Raw genomic sequence first — 21516 nt, 5'->3', positions numbered from 1 at the left:
GGAACATTAGCCTGCTGGCCTTACTGGGTGGATAGGAACATTAGCCTTCTGGCCTTACTGGGTGGATAGGAACATTAGCCTGCTGATCTTACTGGGTGGATAGGAACATTAGCCTGCTGATCTTACTGGGTGGATAGGAACATTAGCCTGCTGGCCTTACTGGGTGGATAGGAACATTAGCCTGCTGGCCTTACTGGGTGGATAGGAACATTAGCCTGCTGATCTTACTGGGTGGATAGGAACATTAGCCTGCTGATCTTACTGGGTGGATAGGAACATTAGCCTGCTGATCTTACTGGGTGGATAGGAACATTAGCCTGCTGATCTTACTGGGTGGATAGGAACATTAGCCTGCTGATCTTACTGGGTGGATAGCAACATTAGCCTGCTGGCCTTACTGGGTGGATAGGAACATTAGCCTGCTGGCCTTACTGGGTGGATAGGAACATTAGCCTGCTGATCTTACTGGGTGGATAGGAACATTAGCCTGCTGATCTTACTGGGTGGATAGGAACATTAGCCTGCTGGCCTTACTGGGTGGATAGGAACATTAGCCTGCTGGCCTTACTGGGTGGATAGGAACATTAGCCTGCTGATCTTACTGGGTGGATAGGAACATTAGCCTGCTGGCCTTACTGGGTGGATAGGAACATTAGCCTGCTGGCCTTACTGGGTGGATAGGAACATTAGCCTGCTGGCCTTACTGGGTGGATAGGAACATTAGCCTGCTGATCTTACTGGGTGGATAGGAACATTAGCCTGCTGATCTTACTGGGTGGATAGGAACATTAGCCTGCTGGCCTTACTGGGTGGATAGGAACATTAGCCTGCTGGCCTTACTGGGTGGATAGGAACATTAGCCTGCTGGCCTTACTGGGTGGATAGGAACATTAGCCTGCTGATCTTACTGGGTGGATAGGAACATTAGCCTGCTGATCTTACTGGGTGGATAGGAACATTAGCCTGCTGATCTTACTGGGTGGTTAGGAACATTAGCCTGCTGGCCTTACTGGGTGGATAGGAACATTAGCCTGCTGATCTTACTGGGTGGATAGGAACATTAGCCTGCTGATCTTACTGGGTGGATAGGAACATTAGCCTGCTGATCTTACTGGGTGGATAGGAACATTAGCCTGCTGATCTTACTGGGTGGATAGGAACATTAGCCTGCTGATCTTACTGGGTGGATAGGAACATTAGCCTGCTGATCTTACTGGGTGGATAGGAACATTAGCCTGCTGGCCTTACTGGGTGGATAGGAACATTAGCCTGCTGATCTTACTGGGTGGATAGGAACATTAGCCTGCTGATCTTACTGGGTGGATAGGAACATTAGCCTGCTGATCTTACTGGGTGGATAGGAACATTAGCCTGCTGATCTTACTGGGTGGATAGGAACATTAGCCTGCTGGCCTTACTGGGTGGATAGGAACATTAGCCTGCTGATCTTACTGGGTGGATAGGAACATTAGAATTTCTAAGCAAACGGCTGGAGGTAGGGCTTTCTCCTATAGAGCTCCATTTTTATGGAATGGTCTGCCTACCAATGTGAGAGACGCAGACTCAGTCTCAACCTTTAAGTCTTTACTGAAGACTTATCTCTTCAGTAGGTCCTATGATTAAGTATAGTCTGGCCCAGGAGTGTGAAGGTGAACGGAAAGGCTGGAGCAACGAACCGCCCTTGCTGTCTCTGCCTTGCCGGTTCCCCTCTTTCCACTGGGATTCTCTGCCTCTAACCCTTTTACAGGGGCTGAGTCACTGGCCTACCGGTGTTCTTCCATGCCGTCCATGGGAGGGGTGCGTCACTTGAGTGGGTTGAGTCACTGACGTGGTCTTCCTGTCTGGGTTGGCGCCCCCCCCCCCCCCCTTGGGTTGTGCCATGGCGGAGATCGTTGTGGGCTATACTCGGCCTTGTCTTAGGACGGTAAGTTGGTGGTTGGAGACATCCCTCTAGTGGTGTGGGGCCTGTGCTTTGGCAAAGTGGGTGGGGTTATATCCTGCCTGTTTGGCCCTGTCCGGGGGTATCATCGGATGGGGCCACAGTGTCTTCTGATCCCTCCTGTCTCAGCCTCCAGTATTTATGCTGCAGTAGTTTATGTGTCGGGGGGCTAGGGTCAGTCTGTTACATCTGGAGTATTTCTCTTGTCTTATCCGGTGTCCTGTGTGTATTTAAATATGCTCTCTCTAATTCTCTCTTTCTCTCTTTCTGTCTTTCTCTCGGAGGACCTGAGCCCTAGGACCATGCCTCAGGACTACCTGGTATGATGACTCCTTGCTGTCCCCAGTCCACCTGGCCGTGCTGCTGCTCCAGTTTCAACTGTTCTGCCTGCGGCTATGGAACCCTGACCTGTTCACCGGACGTGCTTGTTGCACCCTCGACAACTACTATGATTATTATTATTTGACCATGCTGGTCATTTATGAACATTTTAACATTTTAACATTTTGACCATGTTCTGTTATAATATCCACCCTGCACAGCCAGAAGAGGACTGGCCACCCCTCATAGCCTGGTTCCTCTCTAGGTTTCTTCCTAGGTTTTTGGCCTTTCTAGGGAGTTTTTCCTAGGGAGTTTTTCCTAGCCACCGTGCTTCTTTCACATGCTTTGCTTGCTGTTTGGGGTTTTAGGCTGGGTTTCTGTACAGCACTTTGAGAATATCAGCTGATGTACGAAGGGCTATATAAAAATAAATTTGATTTGATTTGAAATTTGATTAGCCTGCTGATCTTACTGGGTGGATAGGAACATTAGCCTGCTGATCTTACTGGGTGGATAGGAACATTAGCCTGCTGGCCTTACTGGGTGGATAGGAACATTAGCCTGCTGGCCTTACTGGGTGGATAGGAACATTAGCCTGCTGATCTTACTGGGTGGATAGGAACATTAGCCTGCTGATCTTACTGGGTGGATAGGAACATTAGCCTGCTGATCTTACTGGGTCGATAGGAACATTAGCCTGCTGGCCTTACTGGGTGGATAGGAACATTAGCCTGCTGGCCTTACTGGGTGGATAGGAACATTAGCCTGCTGGCCTTACTGGGTGGATAGGAACATTAGCCTGCTGGCCTTACTGGGTGGATAGGAACATTAGCCTGCTGGCCTTACTGGGTGGATAGGAACATTAGCCTGCTGGCCTTACTGGGTGGATAGGAACATTAGCCTGCTGGCCTTACTGGGTGGATAGGAACATTAGCCTGCTGATCTTACTGGGTGGATAGGAACATTAGCCTGCTGATCTTACTGGGTGGATAGGAACATTAGCCTGCTGATCTTACTGGGTGGATAGGAACATTAGCCTGCTGGCCTTACTGGGTGGATAGGAACATTAGCCTGCTGGCCTTACTGGGTGGATAGGAACATTAGCCTGCTGGCCTTACTGGGTCGATAGGAACATAAGCCCGAGCTATTTAGGAGGGATATCACACCTGGCACAAATGATTGTCTAGTTCTGTTTTCCCTGCCGAGGGATGCCCTATACCTGCACCCAGAGGGTGGTAGTTCAAAGTCCGGGTACAGGGGGCCTTGCGGAGGGCCTTGACCTTAAAGATCTCATCCAGACCTGTCTGTTTGACTCCAAGTACCTTACTTGCTGTGGTGATAATCCTTCTCAGCATATTTCTCTGGCTGACAGTGGCATTGCCAAACCAACAAACAATACAAAAAGTTAAAATACTCTCAATGAAAGACTTGTAAAACAGAATCAGTACAGCAGTAAACATTAAAAGATCCCACCATTTTGAGAAAGCACAGTCTCTGTTGACTCTTTTTGTAGATCAGGTCTGTACATTTACTCCACTGAAGCTTATTGTCCAAGAGGACAACCAGATATTTGTATTCCTCTACAATCTCTATGTTCTGACCTCTGATAGATGTTGCAGAGGTAGGTGTTGTACACTTCCTGAAGTCTATGCACATCTCTTTGGTCTTGTTGGTATTGAGGACTAAGTGTGATTGGTCACACCACAATGTAATTTAGGACCGGGCCATGGTGTTCCCTGTCATCATGCAACAGGCTGATCAAGGCAGTGTCATCAGTGCACTTAACAAGGTGTCTGTCAGGATGGGAACTAGTACAACTATTAGTGTACAAGATGTACAAGAGTGAGGAGAGCCTGTGTTGGTGGTGGAGTGGGGACTAAACACATCCCTGAGGAGAGCCTGTGTTGGTGGTGGAGTGGGGACTAAACACATCCCTGAGGAGAGCCTGTGTTGGTGGTGGAGTGGGGACTAAACACATCCCTGAGGAGAGCCTGTGTTGGTGGTGGAGTGGGGACTAAACACATCCCTGAGGAGAGCCTGTGTTGGTGGTGGAGTGGGGACTAAACACATCCCTGAGGAGAGCCTGTGTTGGCGGTGGAGTGGGGACTAAACACATCCCTGAGGAGAGCCTGTGTTGGCGGTGGAGTGGGGACTAAACACATCCCTGAGGAGAGCCTGTGTTGGCGGTGGAGTGGGGACTAAACACATCCCTGAGGAGAGCCTGTGTTGGCGGTGGAGTGGGGACTAAACACATCCCTGAGGAGAGCCTGTGTTGGCGGTGGAGTGGGGACTAAACACATCCCTGAGGAGAGCCTGTGTTGGCGGTGGAGTGGGGACTAAACACATCCCTGAGGAGAGCCTGTGTTGGCGGTGGAGTGGGAACTAAACACATCCCTGAGGAGAGCCTGTGTTGGCGGTGGAGTGGGGACTAAACACATCCCTGAGGAGAGCCTGTGTTGGCGGTGGAGTGGGGACTAAACACATCCCTGAGGAGAGCCTGTGTTGGTGGTGGAGTGGGGACTAAACACATCCCTGAGGAGAGCCTGTGATAGTGGTGCGTATGTCTGACACGTGGGGACCTATATTGACCTGCTGTGACCTCTGGCTCAGGAAGTCCACCAGCCACAAAACCAGCCCCCCATATTAGGAGAAGTCCCAAATGAGTCTCTGTGCAGAATGTAAGGCTGGATTGTGTTGAAGGCAGAAGAAAAGTCAAACAACAAAACCCTGACATGGGATTTGGCTCCCTCAAGATGTCTATAGACCATGTTGAGGAGAGTAAGAATGGCATCACCAACTCCTCTGCTGGGCTGATAGGCAAACTGAAACGGGTCGAGGAGCTTCTGGGTGTCGCCGAGAACATGACTTTTCATAATTTTCTCAAGGCATTTTATTACTAAGGATGTCAAGGCGACAGGGTGGTAGTCATTCAGCACAGAGGGATTAGATGCTTTAGGAATGGGTATAATTATTGAGTTTTTCCACAATACTGGCACGTGTTGCTGGTCGAGCGAGGATTGGAAAATGTCTGTAAAAACACCAGCCAATTGTTCAGCACAGTACTTTAACACGTCCACTTATTTTGTCTGGGCCTGGGCTTTTGTGTGCGTTACATCCCCTGAACTACTTCAAAACATCAGCCTGTTTAACAACAACCCTCTCAAACATTTGTAATGATGCTTCCATTTGTTTTACCTCCGACACAAAATTGTCTGATTCAAATCTTGAAAAGAAAACATTCAGTTCATTAGCCATGTTCTGGCCCTCATATCCCCCAAGGTCAGCACTGGGTTTTCCCCTGTCTATGTGGGGGCACTAGCCATGTTCTGGCCCTCATATCCCCCAAGGTCAGCACTGGGTTTTCCCCTGTCTATGTGGGGGCACTAGCCATGTTCTGGCCCTCATATCCCCCAAGGTCAGCACTGGGTTTTCCCCTGTCTATGTGGGGGCACTAGCCATGTTCTGGCCCTCATATCCCCCAAGGTCAGCACTGGGTTTTCCCCTGTCTATGTGGGGGCATTAGCCATGTTCTGGCCCTCATATCCCCCAAGGTCAGCACTGGGTTTTCCCCTGTCTATGTGGGGGCACTAGCCATGTTCTGGCCCTCATATCCCCCAAGGTCAGCACTGGGTTTTCCCCTGTCTATGTGGGGGCACTAGCCATGTTCTGGCCCTCATATCCCCCAAGGTCAGCACTGGGTTTTCCCCTGTCTATGTGGGGGCACTAGCCATGTTCTGGCCCTCATATCCCCCAAGGTCAGCACTGGGTTTTCCCCTGTCTATGTGGGGGCATTAGCCATGTTCTGGCCCTCATATCCCCCAAGGTCAGCACTGGGTTTTCCCCTGTCTATGTGGGGGCATTAGCCATGGATTTAATCCCTTGCCAGGCCACCCTCAAGTTTCCTGAGGAGAGGGTCCTCTCCACCCTTTGCTTGTATGTCTCCTTGTCCACCAGTATCTGTCTTTTGATCTAATTTTGTATATCTCTTACAGCCTGTCTATCACCCTCAGCATAAACTGCCTTCTTCCTATCAAGTAGTGATTTGAGATGTTTTGATACCCAAGGCTTATTGTTAGGGAAGATTTTACAGGTTTTAGTTGGCACAACTGACTCAACACAGAAGTTTACATAGTCTGAAACAACATCTGTAAGTTCATCAAGATCAGAGCTGTTCTCAAAAACTTCCCACATAGTACAGTCAAAACACCCCTGGAGACAAGTGATACTGTTGTCATTCCAGATCTGGACAGACTGTCTGGACAGACTGTCATGAAATTAAAATCACAGTCATAACCGTTTAAAAAATATATAATTGTGTAGAACTTAAATACATAGTCAGGGCAATCCTGCAAATGAAGCACTAGCTTAATTTCCTATAGGCTATAAGGACATCAACATCATACACTCAATGTCAACAGCCCACAGTCCGGTACCATACTGCATAAATATGAATTTCAAATCAGAAGTAGTCACCTAAAAACTGACCTCCAAACGTTAGTCTCCAGTGATGGTCAAGTGCCTGTTTTGAGTGACAGGAAATAGCCTTTATGACAAAGTTAAACATAACAATGTCCTTTGACCTATTGACCACTGCATATAAGTCAAATGGCAAGAGGTCAGTAGACAACACGAGTTGATGTGCAGCCAGAAATCCCAGGGCATTGTTCTGGACCATACTCCTTTCTAGTACTTGTATTTATTGGTCTGGTTAAAAACATTGACCAGAAGACCATGAGAGAAAAAAATATATATACAAAAAATGTACCACAATAAATCGACAACTTTTCAATGAGAAGGACGGATTTCCTGAATTTATCTCAACCTACTTATGTAACTGAAAAAAAGACACTTAAATGGCGGATTATGTGTCATGCAACTAGGCAGGGCTGGCACAATTACCATATAACTGACGGTTATGGATCAAGACTGTCATGAAATTAAAATAATAATCATAACAGTTTTTTAAAAATACAATTGTGTGGAACGAACAGCTAACTGAAGACAGGATGGCCAGGCATTCGTGTGGTTGTGTCCGTTTCTGCCGTAACATGGACTCTTAACAACGTGATGAAACTTTGTTGATCCTTGCTAAAACAAGCAAACTAGACTTTGTTTGCCTAGGCAATGCCTCCCACAATGCAGCAGCACACAGAGAAATAGAATGAATAGAACAGACTTGGAACCTTTAACCCTGGCAAACACAAAATGACTGCCTGATATTGTGATGCAATTGTTTCCATGGTAATGTAGAATGTTCATTCAAATGATGTCAACTGATGTGCTCATGCAATGGAATGTATTTTTTGTACTGTCAGTTGAGTTGAATCAACAAATATTTTAGCACATATTCTACTTCCTGCTTTGCTTCTAAAAAACAATGGAATTGTCATGGAAACGTGTGGGGGAAAGATTCAGAGTCTCCTCATTGTCCCTCTGTAACATTTGCCTACATTTAGGCTATTAGTTATATGTGTATTTCACATTATGTTAAGGTAAAAATCAGAGTATAACGCCTGTATGGATGTCAACCCCAAAACATGTTCATGCCATCTTTACCAATCAACTACATTGGAGTTAAAAACGACTGACTACCACCACCCATTTCTGTATGCTAGCTATGCTAACCAGCTTACTGTATATAAACAGGAGTTAGCATTTAGCTGAAAAGAGACAGCTTCTACATGTTATGCAGCGAAAACAGACACTTTGTTAGATCAGATTGTTGAATGTGTGCCAATCTGGTCAATGTAACATCTGTGTTCTATTATTGACCTCTACCGATTTACCTCTTCATTGCATCCATGGCTGCGAGTCCACACTTAAGCCATCATTGACTTGAATAGGATTCCCAATTTTATTAATTATATTTCTATGGCAGCACATGCAGTCAGGAGAGGAGGAGAAAATGTGTGTAAATGTTTTACTTTTTGTTCCAAACGGTTATTACAGACACCGCAGTCATTTGGTTGGACAATTACAGTTCTCTCAAATTCCATGATCGTCACAGTCCTACATGCAACACTGAAAACAGTGAAAACGCAATGCCTTAAAAGTATTTATTCTAAGGATTACATCCAATGAACAAAGGGCTTTACAAAATACATTTGATTGATTAATAGCACCATGCTAGCTTAATTGATTGATAGCACCATGACATGGCAGTATAAAAACATTTTCATACTGAGATACATAAATGTGTGCTCCACCCTTACCTTGTGACTGGGCCCAGGTGGGAGTGGGGGCGGGGCGGTGTGTGTATGCTGTGTGATGGTGGCAGGGTCCCTGGCCACCACTAGATCCACCCTGTCCCCAGGCTCCTGCAGAAGAGCGATGGCCTGATGCTGGGTGACACTCTGGTCCAGGGGCGTCCCGTTGATCACCAGGATCTGGTCGTTCTCCTGAATGCGCCCATCCCTACCGGCACACAGAACACAAATCAATCAAATGTATTTATAAAGCAATTTGTACATCAGAATGGTCGCAAAGTATTTTTACAGTAACCCCGCCTTGATCCCAAAGAGCATGAAGACCCAAAAAGTGTATTTTTATTTTTTATATATACACTTTTTTCTATATTATAATGTATGTACTTTTTTGACCCCCTTGTCCCATTGCTGCAACTCCCGTACAGACTCGGGAGAGGCGAAGGTCGAGAGCCGTGCGTCCTCTGAAACACAACCCACCAAGCCACACTGCTTCTTGACACAACGCCCACTTAACCCGGAAGCCAGCCGCACCAATGTGTCGGAGGAAACACCGTACATCTGGCGACCGTGTCAGCGTGCATGCGCCCGGCCCGCCACAGGAGTCGCTACCAAGAAGTGTATGCTTTTTTTCATGTAACGTTTACTGAACCAGGAAGTATTTTTAGAAGATTATCTCATCTTTGCTCATATCACTTTTTCTAGAACGGTATGTGGTCTGTTTATCTCATTTTTGGCAGTGCCTTTACAAGCTGTGCTAATTTAATTACAAATGTCACTGCATACTCTTTGTTGTTAACATAAGCTGATAGAAGCATTTATGATTGTTGAGTGCATGCATGCTAATAAATGTGTAATGTTTCCTTTAAAAGGGGCTCTAATACGAGCTGTCAAACATTCTAAATCAGCATGAGATATCCTTGACTAAGATTGTGTTGGCCTTGGTAAAGAGATTGAGGAGGAGGAGCTGGTGAGAGAGTAGGCGGTACCAGTGTGCGATGCTCCTAGGCTGGACCTGTCTGATGAAGACCCCGTGGCCCCCTGTCCCTTCGGCCCTTAGGCCCACCACACTGAAGCCCAGGCCCCCAGACAAAGGCTTGGGCAGGCTGATGTGCTCTGTCTGCCTCCCCTACACCACAAGAAGACATAGTGAATAAATAGGTCATGAATTAATCATCACAGTCAAAACTTTCAAATAAAAATCTAAAAACACTCAAATTGCATTGGTGGGGGAAAAATCTGAAATCAGGTCAAAATCTACACATTGCAAATACCCAGGGAAAACCTTATAAGCTACACTCACCAGCCAGTTTATTAGGTACACCCATCTTGTACTGGTTCAGACCCCCCTATGCCTCCAGAACAACTTGAATTATTCGGGCATGGATTCTACAAGTCGGAAACGTTCCACAGGGATGTTGGTCCATGCTGACATGATGGCATCACACAGTTGCTGCATATTGGACGGCGGTACACAACCACCACCAGCCTGTACCGTTGGCACCAGGCAGGATGGGTCCATGGACTCATGCTGCCTGCGCCAAATCCTGAACCGGGATTTGTCGGACCAGACAATGTTTTTCCACTCCTCGATTGTCCAAGGTTGGTGATCGCGAGCCCACTGGAGCTGCTTCTTCTTGTTGTTTTCAGCTGATAGGAGTGGAACCCAGTGTGGTCGTCTGCTGCAATATCCCATCAGTGACAAGAATCGGCGAGTTGTGCGTTCCGAGATGCCGTTCTGCACACCACTGTTGTACTGCGCCGTTATTTGTCTGTTTGTGGCCAGCCTGTTAGCTGGCAGAATTTGCCATTCTCTTTCATCAACAAGCGGTTTTCGCCCACAGGTCTTCCGCTAACTGGATGTTTTTTGTTTGTCACACCATTCTCTGGAAACCCTAGACACTGTCGTGCGTGAAAAGCCCAGGAGGGTGTCAGTTTCTGAGACACTGGATCCGGCACGCCTGGCACTGACGTTCATACCATGCTCAAAGTCGATTAGTTAACTCGTTTTGCCCATTCTAACGTTCAATCGAACAGTAACTGAATGCCTTGATGCCTGTCTTCCAGCTTTATATAGCAAGCCACCTAATAAACTGTCCGGTGAATGTATCTCCACGAACAGCAGTAGGCCTACATAATCAACAGGGAACCTTGGCACTTTCCCAGAAGCTTGGCTGGTGCGTTAAACGCACACATTCAGGCAAACAAAAAGAGGTGTATGTCGCATAAAACTTACCTCATTCTTAAAAATATATAGATATTATTGCATTGGAGATAACGTACACAAACGTTTCGGCTTTACAGCCTTCTTCAGTGCGTAGGTACAATGTTATTTAATTCAAAACAGCATTTGTAAAGAACTACAGATGAGCAGCAGGTGGTTCTAATCAGGGTTGGCACTCATCTGCCAATCAGGGACGTGGCTTTTCTGCCCTAACTGTATACAGTCACAAAGAGATACAGAATTATAGGTTATGGGAGCAGGCACGAAGGACAACTCACAAATCAATTGCCCCAGATGTCTGCTCACCTAAATACATCACATCAATTCATGAGATAGCCCACCACAAAGGACATCAGGCAAAGCCATTCATAAACATGTGGAGCCAACTCATAAACTAAATGCAAAATCTGATATGGACAGTGTTCTTGTATAACAGTCTAAATGTGGCTCATAGGAAGGAGGTGAAATCGAATTCTTTGTTTAAACCGTGTGGAGGTAAAGAATGTGATTTATATAGCCACAGTATTTTGTTGTCATAGTTACCTCCTCTACGTGCTGGATGAACTTTTTCCATCCCGACTCAACGCAATTCATTAATAGAATGATTCTGTTCTATAAAGTGTCTCGCAACTGGCCAGGTGATATCTTGACGTCTAAAAGTGGATTTATGTTCTCCAAGACGTACATTCAAGGCGCGGGATGTTTTTCTAATATAAATCTTATTACAAGAACAGTAACATATAAATAACTCCTTTAGTAATGCAAGTTATACATGACTTTATCTTATAGGTACTAGAAGTCTGAGGGCATACAAAGTTAAAACATTTCCTTATGGTGCTACAAGAGATACACGATCTACAGGGGAAGCATCCTTTTATGAATCCCTCTTTTCTCTCTTTGACCCCATCTGATTTAACCAATATGTTGGATTGGCAGATGAGTGGAAACCCTGATTAAAAGCACCAGCTGCTTATCCGTTGTTCTTTATGAATGCTGTTTTGAATGAAAGAAAATTGTACCTATACACTGAAGAAGGCTGTAAAGCTGAAACGTCTGTGTACGCTATCCCTGATGCAGTAAAACAATTAAAAGCATTAAACCTCTGTTTGGCCTACATAAAACACCCAGGTTAAACTATTTAAACCCATATTGTCTTGATTATCCACCAATTACAGCACACCAACACACAAATGACAGTCTACTCTAAAACCATCATCTCTCCACGGTGGAGTATCCTAGCTAGCTGTGACCATAGCATCAGGTGGACGGTGTGTGTGGGCAGAACCGGTACAGCCGCCCACCTTAGCGGAGGTGCAGAACCATCTCTGGAGCTGGTCGGGGGAGGCAAAGGCCGAGCCGTTGGACAACACAGAGCCGGGGCCGGACGTGCACAGGCTGCTGGCTGGGCGGCTGGCACTGACAATCAGCTGGCCCTTCCTAGAGAAGCTGAAATCACTGCAGGTGTCTGGAGGCATGCAGTTCAGCTGGGGGGGAGGAGAGGAGGAGGAGAGGGAGGTTTGGTGTGTCATTTCACAGTGGAGGAGGATACAAAGAAAGCTAAGGCAGAGCTGCTTTGTTTACTGTTTACAAAAATTCAGTAGAATAATTTAATTCAATGTGATTGTCAACTAAGATAGTTCAGAGACATCTAATTCGATAAAGCCACACAAAAAAAAAGTTCCCAAGGAAACACTGTCATTCTAAGCTGCTTTCGTTCACCAACAACCATAAGCCACATTCTTTCACATACGATCTTCCCACTTTAGGAAAATGGGGTGCAGATTAGCGCTACTCGGAGGGGGGGGGGAATAAAATCCTCTGCAGCAGCTCTGGCCGGTCCCAAACAGGTAATGCATTAATGACTCACATTGTGGAAAGTTATCAGTCTCCTTGCTTATTTAGCCCGGGCTGACGGCGCAGCCTTTCCCCACCATTTCATCAATACATCTCGGACAAGGCACTTACTCATGCCCCGCCAGTAGATATTAAAGCTTGATAGATGCACAGAAAAGCCGCTACGCCACCTCCGCCTTGCTATCACGCCATACGTTTTTACCTGAAGCATTCATAGACACTCGGCTGACCTTCGCAGCACTTAGAATATGAAGGCAGGCATTGGTTATTGCCATTATCTTAATTTGGCATGTGGATTGTTTATTGTAAGGGTTCTTTTTTTTACGTCAATAACAATGCAACCTGAATACAAATGAATTCGAGTGTGGCTGGGCGTTTTTTCCCATGCCTCCTTTTAAGCGCAAGTGAAAGGTTTAGAATGCTTTTTTATGTAGACTTAAAGCACACTGATATTGAGTGGTTTTACCATTTCATCACAATCTGAAATGTTACATATTCCAAAACAAGGTTTATTTTTTGCTAAAGTGCTGTGAAAAAGTATTTGCCCCCTTTCTAATTATCTACTTTGGCATATTTTTTACACTGAATGTTATCAGATCTTCAACCATAACCTACTGTAATGTTAGATAAATGGAACCTGAGTGAACAAATAACACAAATGACATACCTATTTCATTAATTTCATAAACAAAGTTATTCCCCTGTGTCAAAAATGTATTGCCCCCTTACTCTCAATAACTGGTTGTGCCACCTTTAGCTGCAATGACTCAAACACTTCCTGTAGTTGTTGATCAGTCTCACGTCTCTGTGGGGGAATTTTGGACCACTCTTCCATGCAGAACTGCTTTAACTGAGCAACATTTGTGGGTTTTCAAGCATGAACTGCTCATTTCAAGTCCTGCCACAACATCTCAATTAGGATTAGGTCTAGTCTTTCACTTCCATTCCAAAACTTCAAATGTGTTGCTTTTTAGCCATTTTCATGTAGACTTGATTGTGTGTTTCGGATCATTGTCTTGCTGCATGTAAGCCCACATATAATAGCAGAACAGTTGGCTTAATCATAGTATAATCATAAGTGGCCACATGGGGTGACAGGTAGCCTAGTGGTTAGAGCGTTGGGCCGGTAACCGAAAGGTTGCTGACAAGGTAAAAATCTGTCGTTCTGCCACTGTGCAAGGCAGTTAACCCACTGTTCCCGGGCGCCGAAGACACGGATGTTGATTATGGCAACCCCCCGCACCTCACTGATTCAGAGGGGTTGGGTTAAATACAGAAGACACAATTCAGTTGAATGCATTCAGTTGTACAACTGACAAGGTATCCCCTTTTTCCCTCACTAATGAAATCTCCTATGTGCTATTCACAAGCCATGGGTCTTTATAGCAGGTTTTCCCTTTCTCTGCAGGTATCCATCATTACCTGGTCTTTGAGTTGTTTGATTGAATGCTGCAGCGTGAGGATGTGTCCTAGCAGTGGGCTCTGTAGAGCGTCCCTCAGCATCCCCAGCCTCTCACTGTGGGTCCACTCCTCCCTCTGGGCCATCTTGGCCTGCAGCCGCTCCAAAGCCTGCAATACCTGCTGGCGCTCCACTGTGGAGACTGATACACACACACACACACACACACACACACACACACACACACACACACACACACACACACACACACACACACACACACACACACACACACACACACACACACACACACACACACACACACACACAGCCCCATGTGCTCGTACACACACACACACACACACAGAAACTATGTTTATTATGGAAAAGTTCATTTGTATCACATTTATATCCAGTACAGTTCATAAAACAGTTCAATAATGGGAGCTGACTTAAATGTACCTGTTGGGACATTTTCATACATTGTCCTAACTCGGTCTCAGAGTATCTTTGTGATACAGCCTGTGAGGAAGCAGGGCAAGTTTACATGAAAAACAAAGCTCATAACAACAATTCTAATCATCTTTAGGCAGATGACAATGCATCGAATAAAAGGCCTATCAAGAACAATTAGTGATCGCCTCCATTACTAGAGTACAAAGTGGTACTGCTTTTGAGCTGGGTCCATCAAGTTGGCTAAGCATCATCACAATACAGCCCTTTTGCAACACTTCACAATACAACACTAGAAGTATACGTTCAAATCTTTGTGAGAAATACACAATTGTCCTTCTGTCAGCAAGCTATTAGCATGGGTTAACTATTTACATAGCCAGTGGTAAACAAGTTTCGACAGGTAAGCTAAGCCAAGTTTATATTTACCAAGTAACACAATGCCACAGATGTCTGAAGTTAACAAACCACAACAAATGTGTTAGCTAAACCCAAAAGAAGACAAAACTAACTAACTAGTTACTAAATTATCTAGCTAGTAGGAAGAGATATGATTTTGTTCCACCCTACCGGTACAGCGGAAGTTTATAAATGAACCCGCCCCTTACCTGAACCAGGATGTAAAGTTTTAAAAGAATCAGTGGGGCGAGAGAAAAATAACGAACTGGAGAAACTGCTCCACAAAAATCACTCAACTATCACATTGTTTGTGAGCAAGGTTTAAGCTGTGAGAGCCATCTAAATGTAGAGATGTAGTTAACGTTAGCAAACACTTGCTTTGCTTTACAATCAGCAGGTGCACATAATCTCTTTCAGTCCAGCGAGCTAGCATAGCTAGTCTAAATGTAAGAACTAAACTTTTGTTTTAAGTATGTGTAGGTTCTGAATATCAAATAACTCCATAAAAAAACTTAAATGAGCTTCTCGAAATGTTCCACTAACTTCAGTGAGTCAGCTAGCTACAGTCAGTAGCTAGCCAACTTAAATGAGTCAGCTACTGTTCTATTTAGGTAACGTTAGCTAGCTGTTGCGATACAGAAACTGATTTGCTAGCTAGCATTAACATATTGTTTTTGCATACTATTTTTATTTTATTTCACCTTTATTTAACCAGGTAGGCCAGTTGAGAACAAGTTCTCATTTACAACTGCGACACAAACAACACATAGTTACACATGGAATAAACAAACGTACAGTCAATAACACAATTGAAAAAAATCTATATACAGTGTGTGCAAATGGGGTAAGATTATCCTACTACAAGGATACATTCATTTCATTTCTATTGACCACTTGCATTGTAACACTCTTATAGCTTAACCTGTTCAGATGTTTAAGTTAAACTACTTTTAAAGTTGAAAACAAGTACGAATTCACAAGGTTTTGGACAACACTCAGAGAGAGGTGTCGCTTTAAAAACGTTCGATGTCACGTGACCAAGTGGAGCGTTGTCAACATGGCGTTCCCCACAGGTCGTCTGTTTTCTTCACGGACCATATCGTTGGGCGTTTTGTTTTACTCTACGTATTGTCATTTCCAATTTGTTCTCGCAAATGATGTCGATAGTTGTGAAAGTCTACGCCTGGGACAATATCCTTTTACACGCGATTACTTGCAAATCACGAAAATATGACAGGGTTTTCATGCAAGCTAGCTAGCTAATGTTACCTGGCTAACTGACGTTAGCATGCATTCTCTTAGCTAGCAAACATAAGCCTGCATGTTGTGTACTTTTGGAAAACATAACTAATCAGATTTTGAAACAGATGTGTAGTTATGTTTTCTCGTCTGTATTCACCTGTCGTCTTCCATGTAACGTTAACTCTTGGCAAGAGTCTTGTTTTTTCATCAAGATATGTTCTCGGGTCTTTATTGACAGCATGTTTCATTATGTGTAAGATAACTAACGTTACTATTCTGTCAACCATTATTCATTGGTATTCATTTTTGTAATGTAATGTGGATATGTTCCTCAGGACGATGCTGATGAATATACAGTACCAGTCAAAAGTTTGGACACGCCTACACATTCCAGGGTTTTTCTTTAGTTTTACTATTTTCTACATTGTAGAATAATAGTGAAGACATCAAAACTGTGAAATAACACATATTTGAGATTCTTCAAAGTAGCCACACTTTGCCTTGATGACAGCTTTGCACACTCTTGGCATTCTCTCAACCAGCTTCTTGAGGTAGTCACGTGGAATGCATTTCAATTAACATGTGTGCCTTGTTAAAAGGGAATTTCCTTCTTAATGTGTTTGAGCCAATCAGTTGTGTTGTGACAAGGTAAGGGTGGTATACAGAAGATAGCCCAATCTGGTAAAAGATCAAGTCCATATTATGGCAAGAACAGCTCAAATAAGCAGAGAAACAACAGTCCATTGTTACTTGATGAAATGAAGGTCAGTCATTCTGGAAAAATTCAAGAACTTTGAAAGTTTCATCAAGTGCAGTCGCAAAAACCATCAAGCGCTATGATGAAACTGACTCTCATGAGGACCGCCACAGGAAAGGAAGAGGATAAGTTCATTAGAGTACCAGCCTCAGAAATTGCACTCCAAATAAATGCTTCAGAGTTCAAGTAACAGACAAATCTCAACATCATCTGTTCAGAGGAGACTGTGAATCAGGCCTTCATGGTCGAATAGCTGCAAAGAAACCCCTACTAAAGGACACCCATCAGAAGAAGATACTTGCTTGGGCCAAGAAACATGAGCAATGGACATTAGACCGGTGGAAATATGTCTTTTGGTCTGATGAATCAAAATGTGAGATTTTTTGGGTTGTAACCGCCGTGTCTTTGTGAGACGCAGTGTAGGTGAACGGATTATCTCCATGTGTGGTTCCCACCGTGAAGCATGGAGGAGGGGGTGTGGGGGTGCTTTGCTGGTGACACTGTCTGTGATTTATTTAGAATTCAAGGCACACTTAACCAGCATGGCTACCACAGCATTCTGCAGCGATACGCCATCCCATCTGTTTTGCGCTTAGTGGGACTATCATTTGTTTTTCAACAGGACAATGACCCAACACACCTCCAGGCTGTGCAAGGATCATTTTCCCAAGAAGGCGAGTGATGGGCTCCCGAGTGGACAGCGGTCTAAGGCACTGCATCTCAGTGCTAAAGGTGTCACTACAGACCCTGGTTCGATTCCAGGCTGTATCACAACCAGCCGTGATTGGGAGTCCAATAGGGCGGCGCATAATTGGCCCAGCGTCGTCCGGGGTAGGCCGTCATAGTAAATAAGAATTTGTTCTTAACTGACTTGCCTAGTGAAATAAAGGTTAAATAAGGGCTATTTGACCAAGAAGGAGAGTGATGGAGTGCTGCATCAGATGACCTGGCCTCCACAATCACCCGACCTCAACCCAATTGAGATGGTTTGGGATGAGTTGGACCACAGAGTGAAGGAAAAGCAGCCAACAAGTGCTCAGCATATGTGGGAACACCTTCAAGACTGTTGGAAAAGCATTCCAGGTGAAGCTGGTTGAGAGAATGCCAACCTTGTGCAAAGCTGTCATCAAGACAAATGGTGGCTACTTTGAAGAATCTAAAATATATTTTGATTTGTTTAACACTTTAAGTACGTGTGTCCAAACTTTTGACTGGTACTGTATATCAACCTGACAAGCACAATTTGTTAGATATCATGTTACATTATTTACTATGCTGTGGATGACAGTTGATATTTTGTTGTTGCCTTAATACTGTTCAAGTATATTTGTAAAGAACCAAGGATAGACGATGCCACTCAAGAACCTGAGAATTGCAAGGACATGATTGCTTGGGGTAAGTGGTTTTGGTTGAGTGATGTATACTATACTGAATAATATTTTTAACGCAACATGTAATGTGTTGGTTTCATGAGCTTAAATAAAAATCCCATAAATGTTCCATACGCACAAAAAGCTTATTTCTCTCAAATGTTGTGCACAAATTTGTTTACATCCCTGTTAGTGAGCATTTCTCCTTTGTCAAGATAATCCATCCAACTGACAGGTGTGGCATATCAAGAAGCTGATTAAACGGCATGATCATTACACAGATGCACCTTGTGCTGGGAACAATAAAAGGCCATTCTAAAATGTGCAGTTTTGGAACACAATACAATGCCACAGATGTCTCAAGTTTTGAGGGAGCGTGCAATTGGCATGCTGATTGCAGGATTGTCCACCAGAGCTGTTGCCAGAGAATTTAACGTTAAATTCTCGACCATAAGTGTTTTAGAGAACTTGGCAGTATGTCCAATTGGCCTCACAACTGTAGAACACATGTAACCACGCCAGCCCAGGACCCTCACATCTACTTTCTTCGCCTGTGGGATGAGACCAACCACCCGGAGAGGTGATGAAGCTGTGGGTTTGCCCAACTGAAGAATTTCTGCGCCAACTGTCAGAAACCGTCTCGGGGAAGCTCATCTTCGTGCTCGTTGTCCTCACCAGTGTCTTGTCCTGACTGCAGTTTGGCATCATAACAGACTGCACACCTTCACTGGCACACTGGAGAAGTGTGCTCTTCATGGATAAATCCCGGTTTCGACTGTCCCGGGCAGATGACCGACAGCATCGTGTGGTCGAGCGGTTTGCTGATGTCAACGTTGTGATCAGAGTACCCCATGGTGGTGGTCAGATTATGGTTTGGACGGGCATAAGCTACAGACAACAAACACAATTGCATTTTATCAATGGCAATTTGAATGCACAGAGATACCGTGATGTGATCCTGAGGCCCATTGTCGTGCCATTCGTCCACTACCATCAGCTCATGTTGCTGCATGATAATGCATGGCCCAATGTCACAAGGATCTGTACACAATTCCTGGAAGCTGAAAATGTCCCAGTTCTTCCATTGCCTGCATATTTTATTTTATTTATTTAACCTTTATTTAACTAGGCAAGTCAGTTAAGAACAAATTCTTATTTACAATGACGGCCTACCGCGGAACAGTGGTTTAACTGCCTTGTTCAGGGGCATAATGACAGATTTTTATCTTGTCAGCTCGGGGATTCGATCCAGCAACTTTTCGGTTATTGGCCCAACACACTAACCACTAGGCTACCTGTCGCCAGACATGTCACCCATTGAGCATGTTTGGGATGCTCTGGATCAAGGTGTACGACAGCGTGTTCTAGTTCCCGCCAATATCCAGAAACTTCGCACAGCCATTGAAGAGGAGTGGGACAAAATTCCACTGGCCACGATCAACAGCCTGATCAACGCTATGTGAAGGAGATGTGTCTCGCTGCATGACACATGGTGGTCTCATCAGATACTGACTGTTTTTCTGATCCAAGCCCCTACTTTTTTTTTTTATTGGTATCTGTGACCAACAGATGCATATCTGTAGTCCCAGTTATGTGAAATCCATAGATTAGGGCTGAGTTAATGGATTTAAGTTGACTGATTTCCTTATATGAACTATAACTCAGTAAAATCTTTGAATATGTTGTTTATTTTTGTTCATGTAATAATAATATGCCGTTTAGCACCCACCATCTCAGATTGTTCTGAAATCGCTTCTGTAGTTAGATAAGCATTCCTGGAACATCATTTTAAAAAAATTTAAAAATATTTGTATGATTAATTTAGTATTCAATAAATATAGTAGCTTATGTTTTTCTAACAATGAGTAAGACATGAGGAATCCAAATACATTTTTAGAAGCCACCCACGGACCCCCCCCCCCCCCCCCCCCCCCCACGCCAATCCCACCCCAACAACGAGTATATAGCATCAGTTCTATGTCCCCCACCCCAATGTTAAAAGGGATAGTTAACCCAAATTACAAAATTACACTGGTTTCCTTACCCTGTAAGCAGTCTATGGACAGGGTATGACAGCAACTTATGCTTTGGTTTTGTTTACTTGGCCACTGTTTCAAATGGTAACTTTTTTGCATTTTGTGGCACCAATCCAATGCAAGTCAATGTTATCTATATTAGCATTTTCTCGCTTCCTATCCAAATCATCTATAATTAACATCCATTGAGTTACGCAATACATTTCTAGATACTTTAGGATGATTTGAACATGAAGTGTGACAATGCTAGTAGAGGTACAATTGACTTGCATTGGGTTTGTGCCAAAAATGCAAAAAAGTTAGCATTTCAAACAGTGGCCAACAAAACCAAAGCATATGTTTCTGCCATACCTTGTCAATAGACTGTTTTCTTACCCTGTAAGCAATGTAATTTAGTAATTTGGGTGAACTATCCATTTAACATTGAGGGTGGGGGTTCGGGGGTCTTGAAACTGTAACTTAATAGTAGGAACAGCACCATCTAGTGGTCAGAATCCGGTAATATCCGGATGTAAGATGGGACGTTAACCTAACAACTTAAATGACACATTTCTCTGAACAGGGGTAAAACTAACATCACCAAATTCCCTGGTAATACATTGAATAGTATGAAGAAACAACACTTAAAGTCGCAGCTCCATACTACTGGTCAGACACAGAACTGATACTATATACCAATTGTTGGGGTGGGATTGGCGTGGGGAGTCCGTGGGTGGCTGTTGACCAATGTCTAACTCATTGTCAGGACAAAGTTAGGTCCAAAATCGGATGTTAGGTACTATATTTATTGAGTATTATATGAATCCTAAAAATGTAAATGGACAATTTGGATGCAATCAATGAGCTTAATGATTGCATGAATGCTAATCATATCTGTTTCTAACAACAGAAATTATTTTAGAACTCTCTTAGATGATGGGTGGTGAAATCCTCTTTTGTGTTTTTTGAGTTTGTACGACCATTAGTCTTTCATGCACACATTTTACGTACGGAAGGTCCCAGGAATAGAACCCACTATCCTGGTGTGGCAAGCATCATGGTTTACCAACTGAACTACAGAGGACCACCATAATGATTGGTTCTAATACTTTCTCCATCTATAAGTACTTTGGGAATTAGAATGTAGTTGACACAGTTTATGCATGGAGGTACCACATAGCCTAACTCAAATTGAAAGACTAATTTGCAGGGACAAGAAATTATAATAGGTAGCTCTAATAGGTAATTTAGGTCCTGGTTTTTAACTGTCATAATATTTTGTAATACTTTTATCAATGTGTATTTCCATCAGAATCTACACAAATTGGTACCCACATAAC

At 44.0% G+C, this 21516-nt stretch overlaps 2 protein-coding genes across 6 annotated transcripts in view; one reads left to right on the top strand and one right to left on the bottom strand.

Moving 5' to 3' along the window:
* Positions 1-14969, bottom strand: part of LOC106574041 (inaD-like protein) — a 123054-nt gene extending 108085 nt beyond the window's left edge. For all 3 annotated transcript variants that reach the window (XM_014149556.3, XM_014149560.3, XM_014149559.3), the window contains exons 1-6: positions 14823-14969; positions 14403-14462; positions 13964-14142; positions 11989-12171; positions 9453-9592; positions 8473-8674 (exon numbers count right to left, since the gene is read on the bottom strand). In XM_014149556.3, coding sequence (XP_014005031.3) covers positions 8473-8674; positions 9453-9592; positions 11989-12171; positions 13964-14142; positions 14403-14424 — 726 coding nt within the window. In that variant the 5' untranslated portion in view covers positions 14425-14462; positions 14823-14969. The remainder of the gene's footprint in view (positions 1-8472; positions 8675-9452; positions 9593-11988; positions 12172-13963; positions 14143-14402; positions 14463-14822) is intronic.
* A 103-nt stretch (positions 14970-15072) lies between these two features.
* Positions 15073-21516, top strand: part of LOC106574044 (TM2 domain-containing protein 1) — a 28018-nt gene continuing 21574 nt past the window's right edge. For 2 of the 3 annotated variants that reach the window (XM_082962758.1, XM_014149569.3), the window contains exons 1-2: positions 15073-15983; positions 18113-18186. In XM_082962758.1, coding sequence (XP_082818884.1) covers positions 15850-15983; positions 18113-18186 — 208 coding nt within the window. In that variant the 5' untranslated portion in view covers positions 15073-15849. The remainder of the gene's footprint in view (positions 15984-18112; positions 18187-21516) is intronic. The other variant, XM_014149568.3, reaches the window with a different exon arrangement.

This window comes from Salmo salar, chromosome 16 (assembly GCF_965601325.2).
Source record: "Salmo salar chromosome 16, fSalSal1, whole genome shotgun sequence".
NCBI lineage: Eukaryota > Metazoa > Chordata > Actinopteri > Salmoniformes > Salmonidae > Salmo > Salmo salar.
The sequence above is the reverse complement of the archived record's forward strand: the minus strand, read 5'-3'. Positions and strand labels throughout refer to the sequence as shown.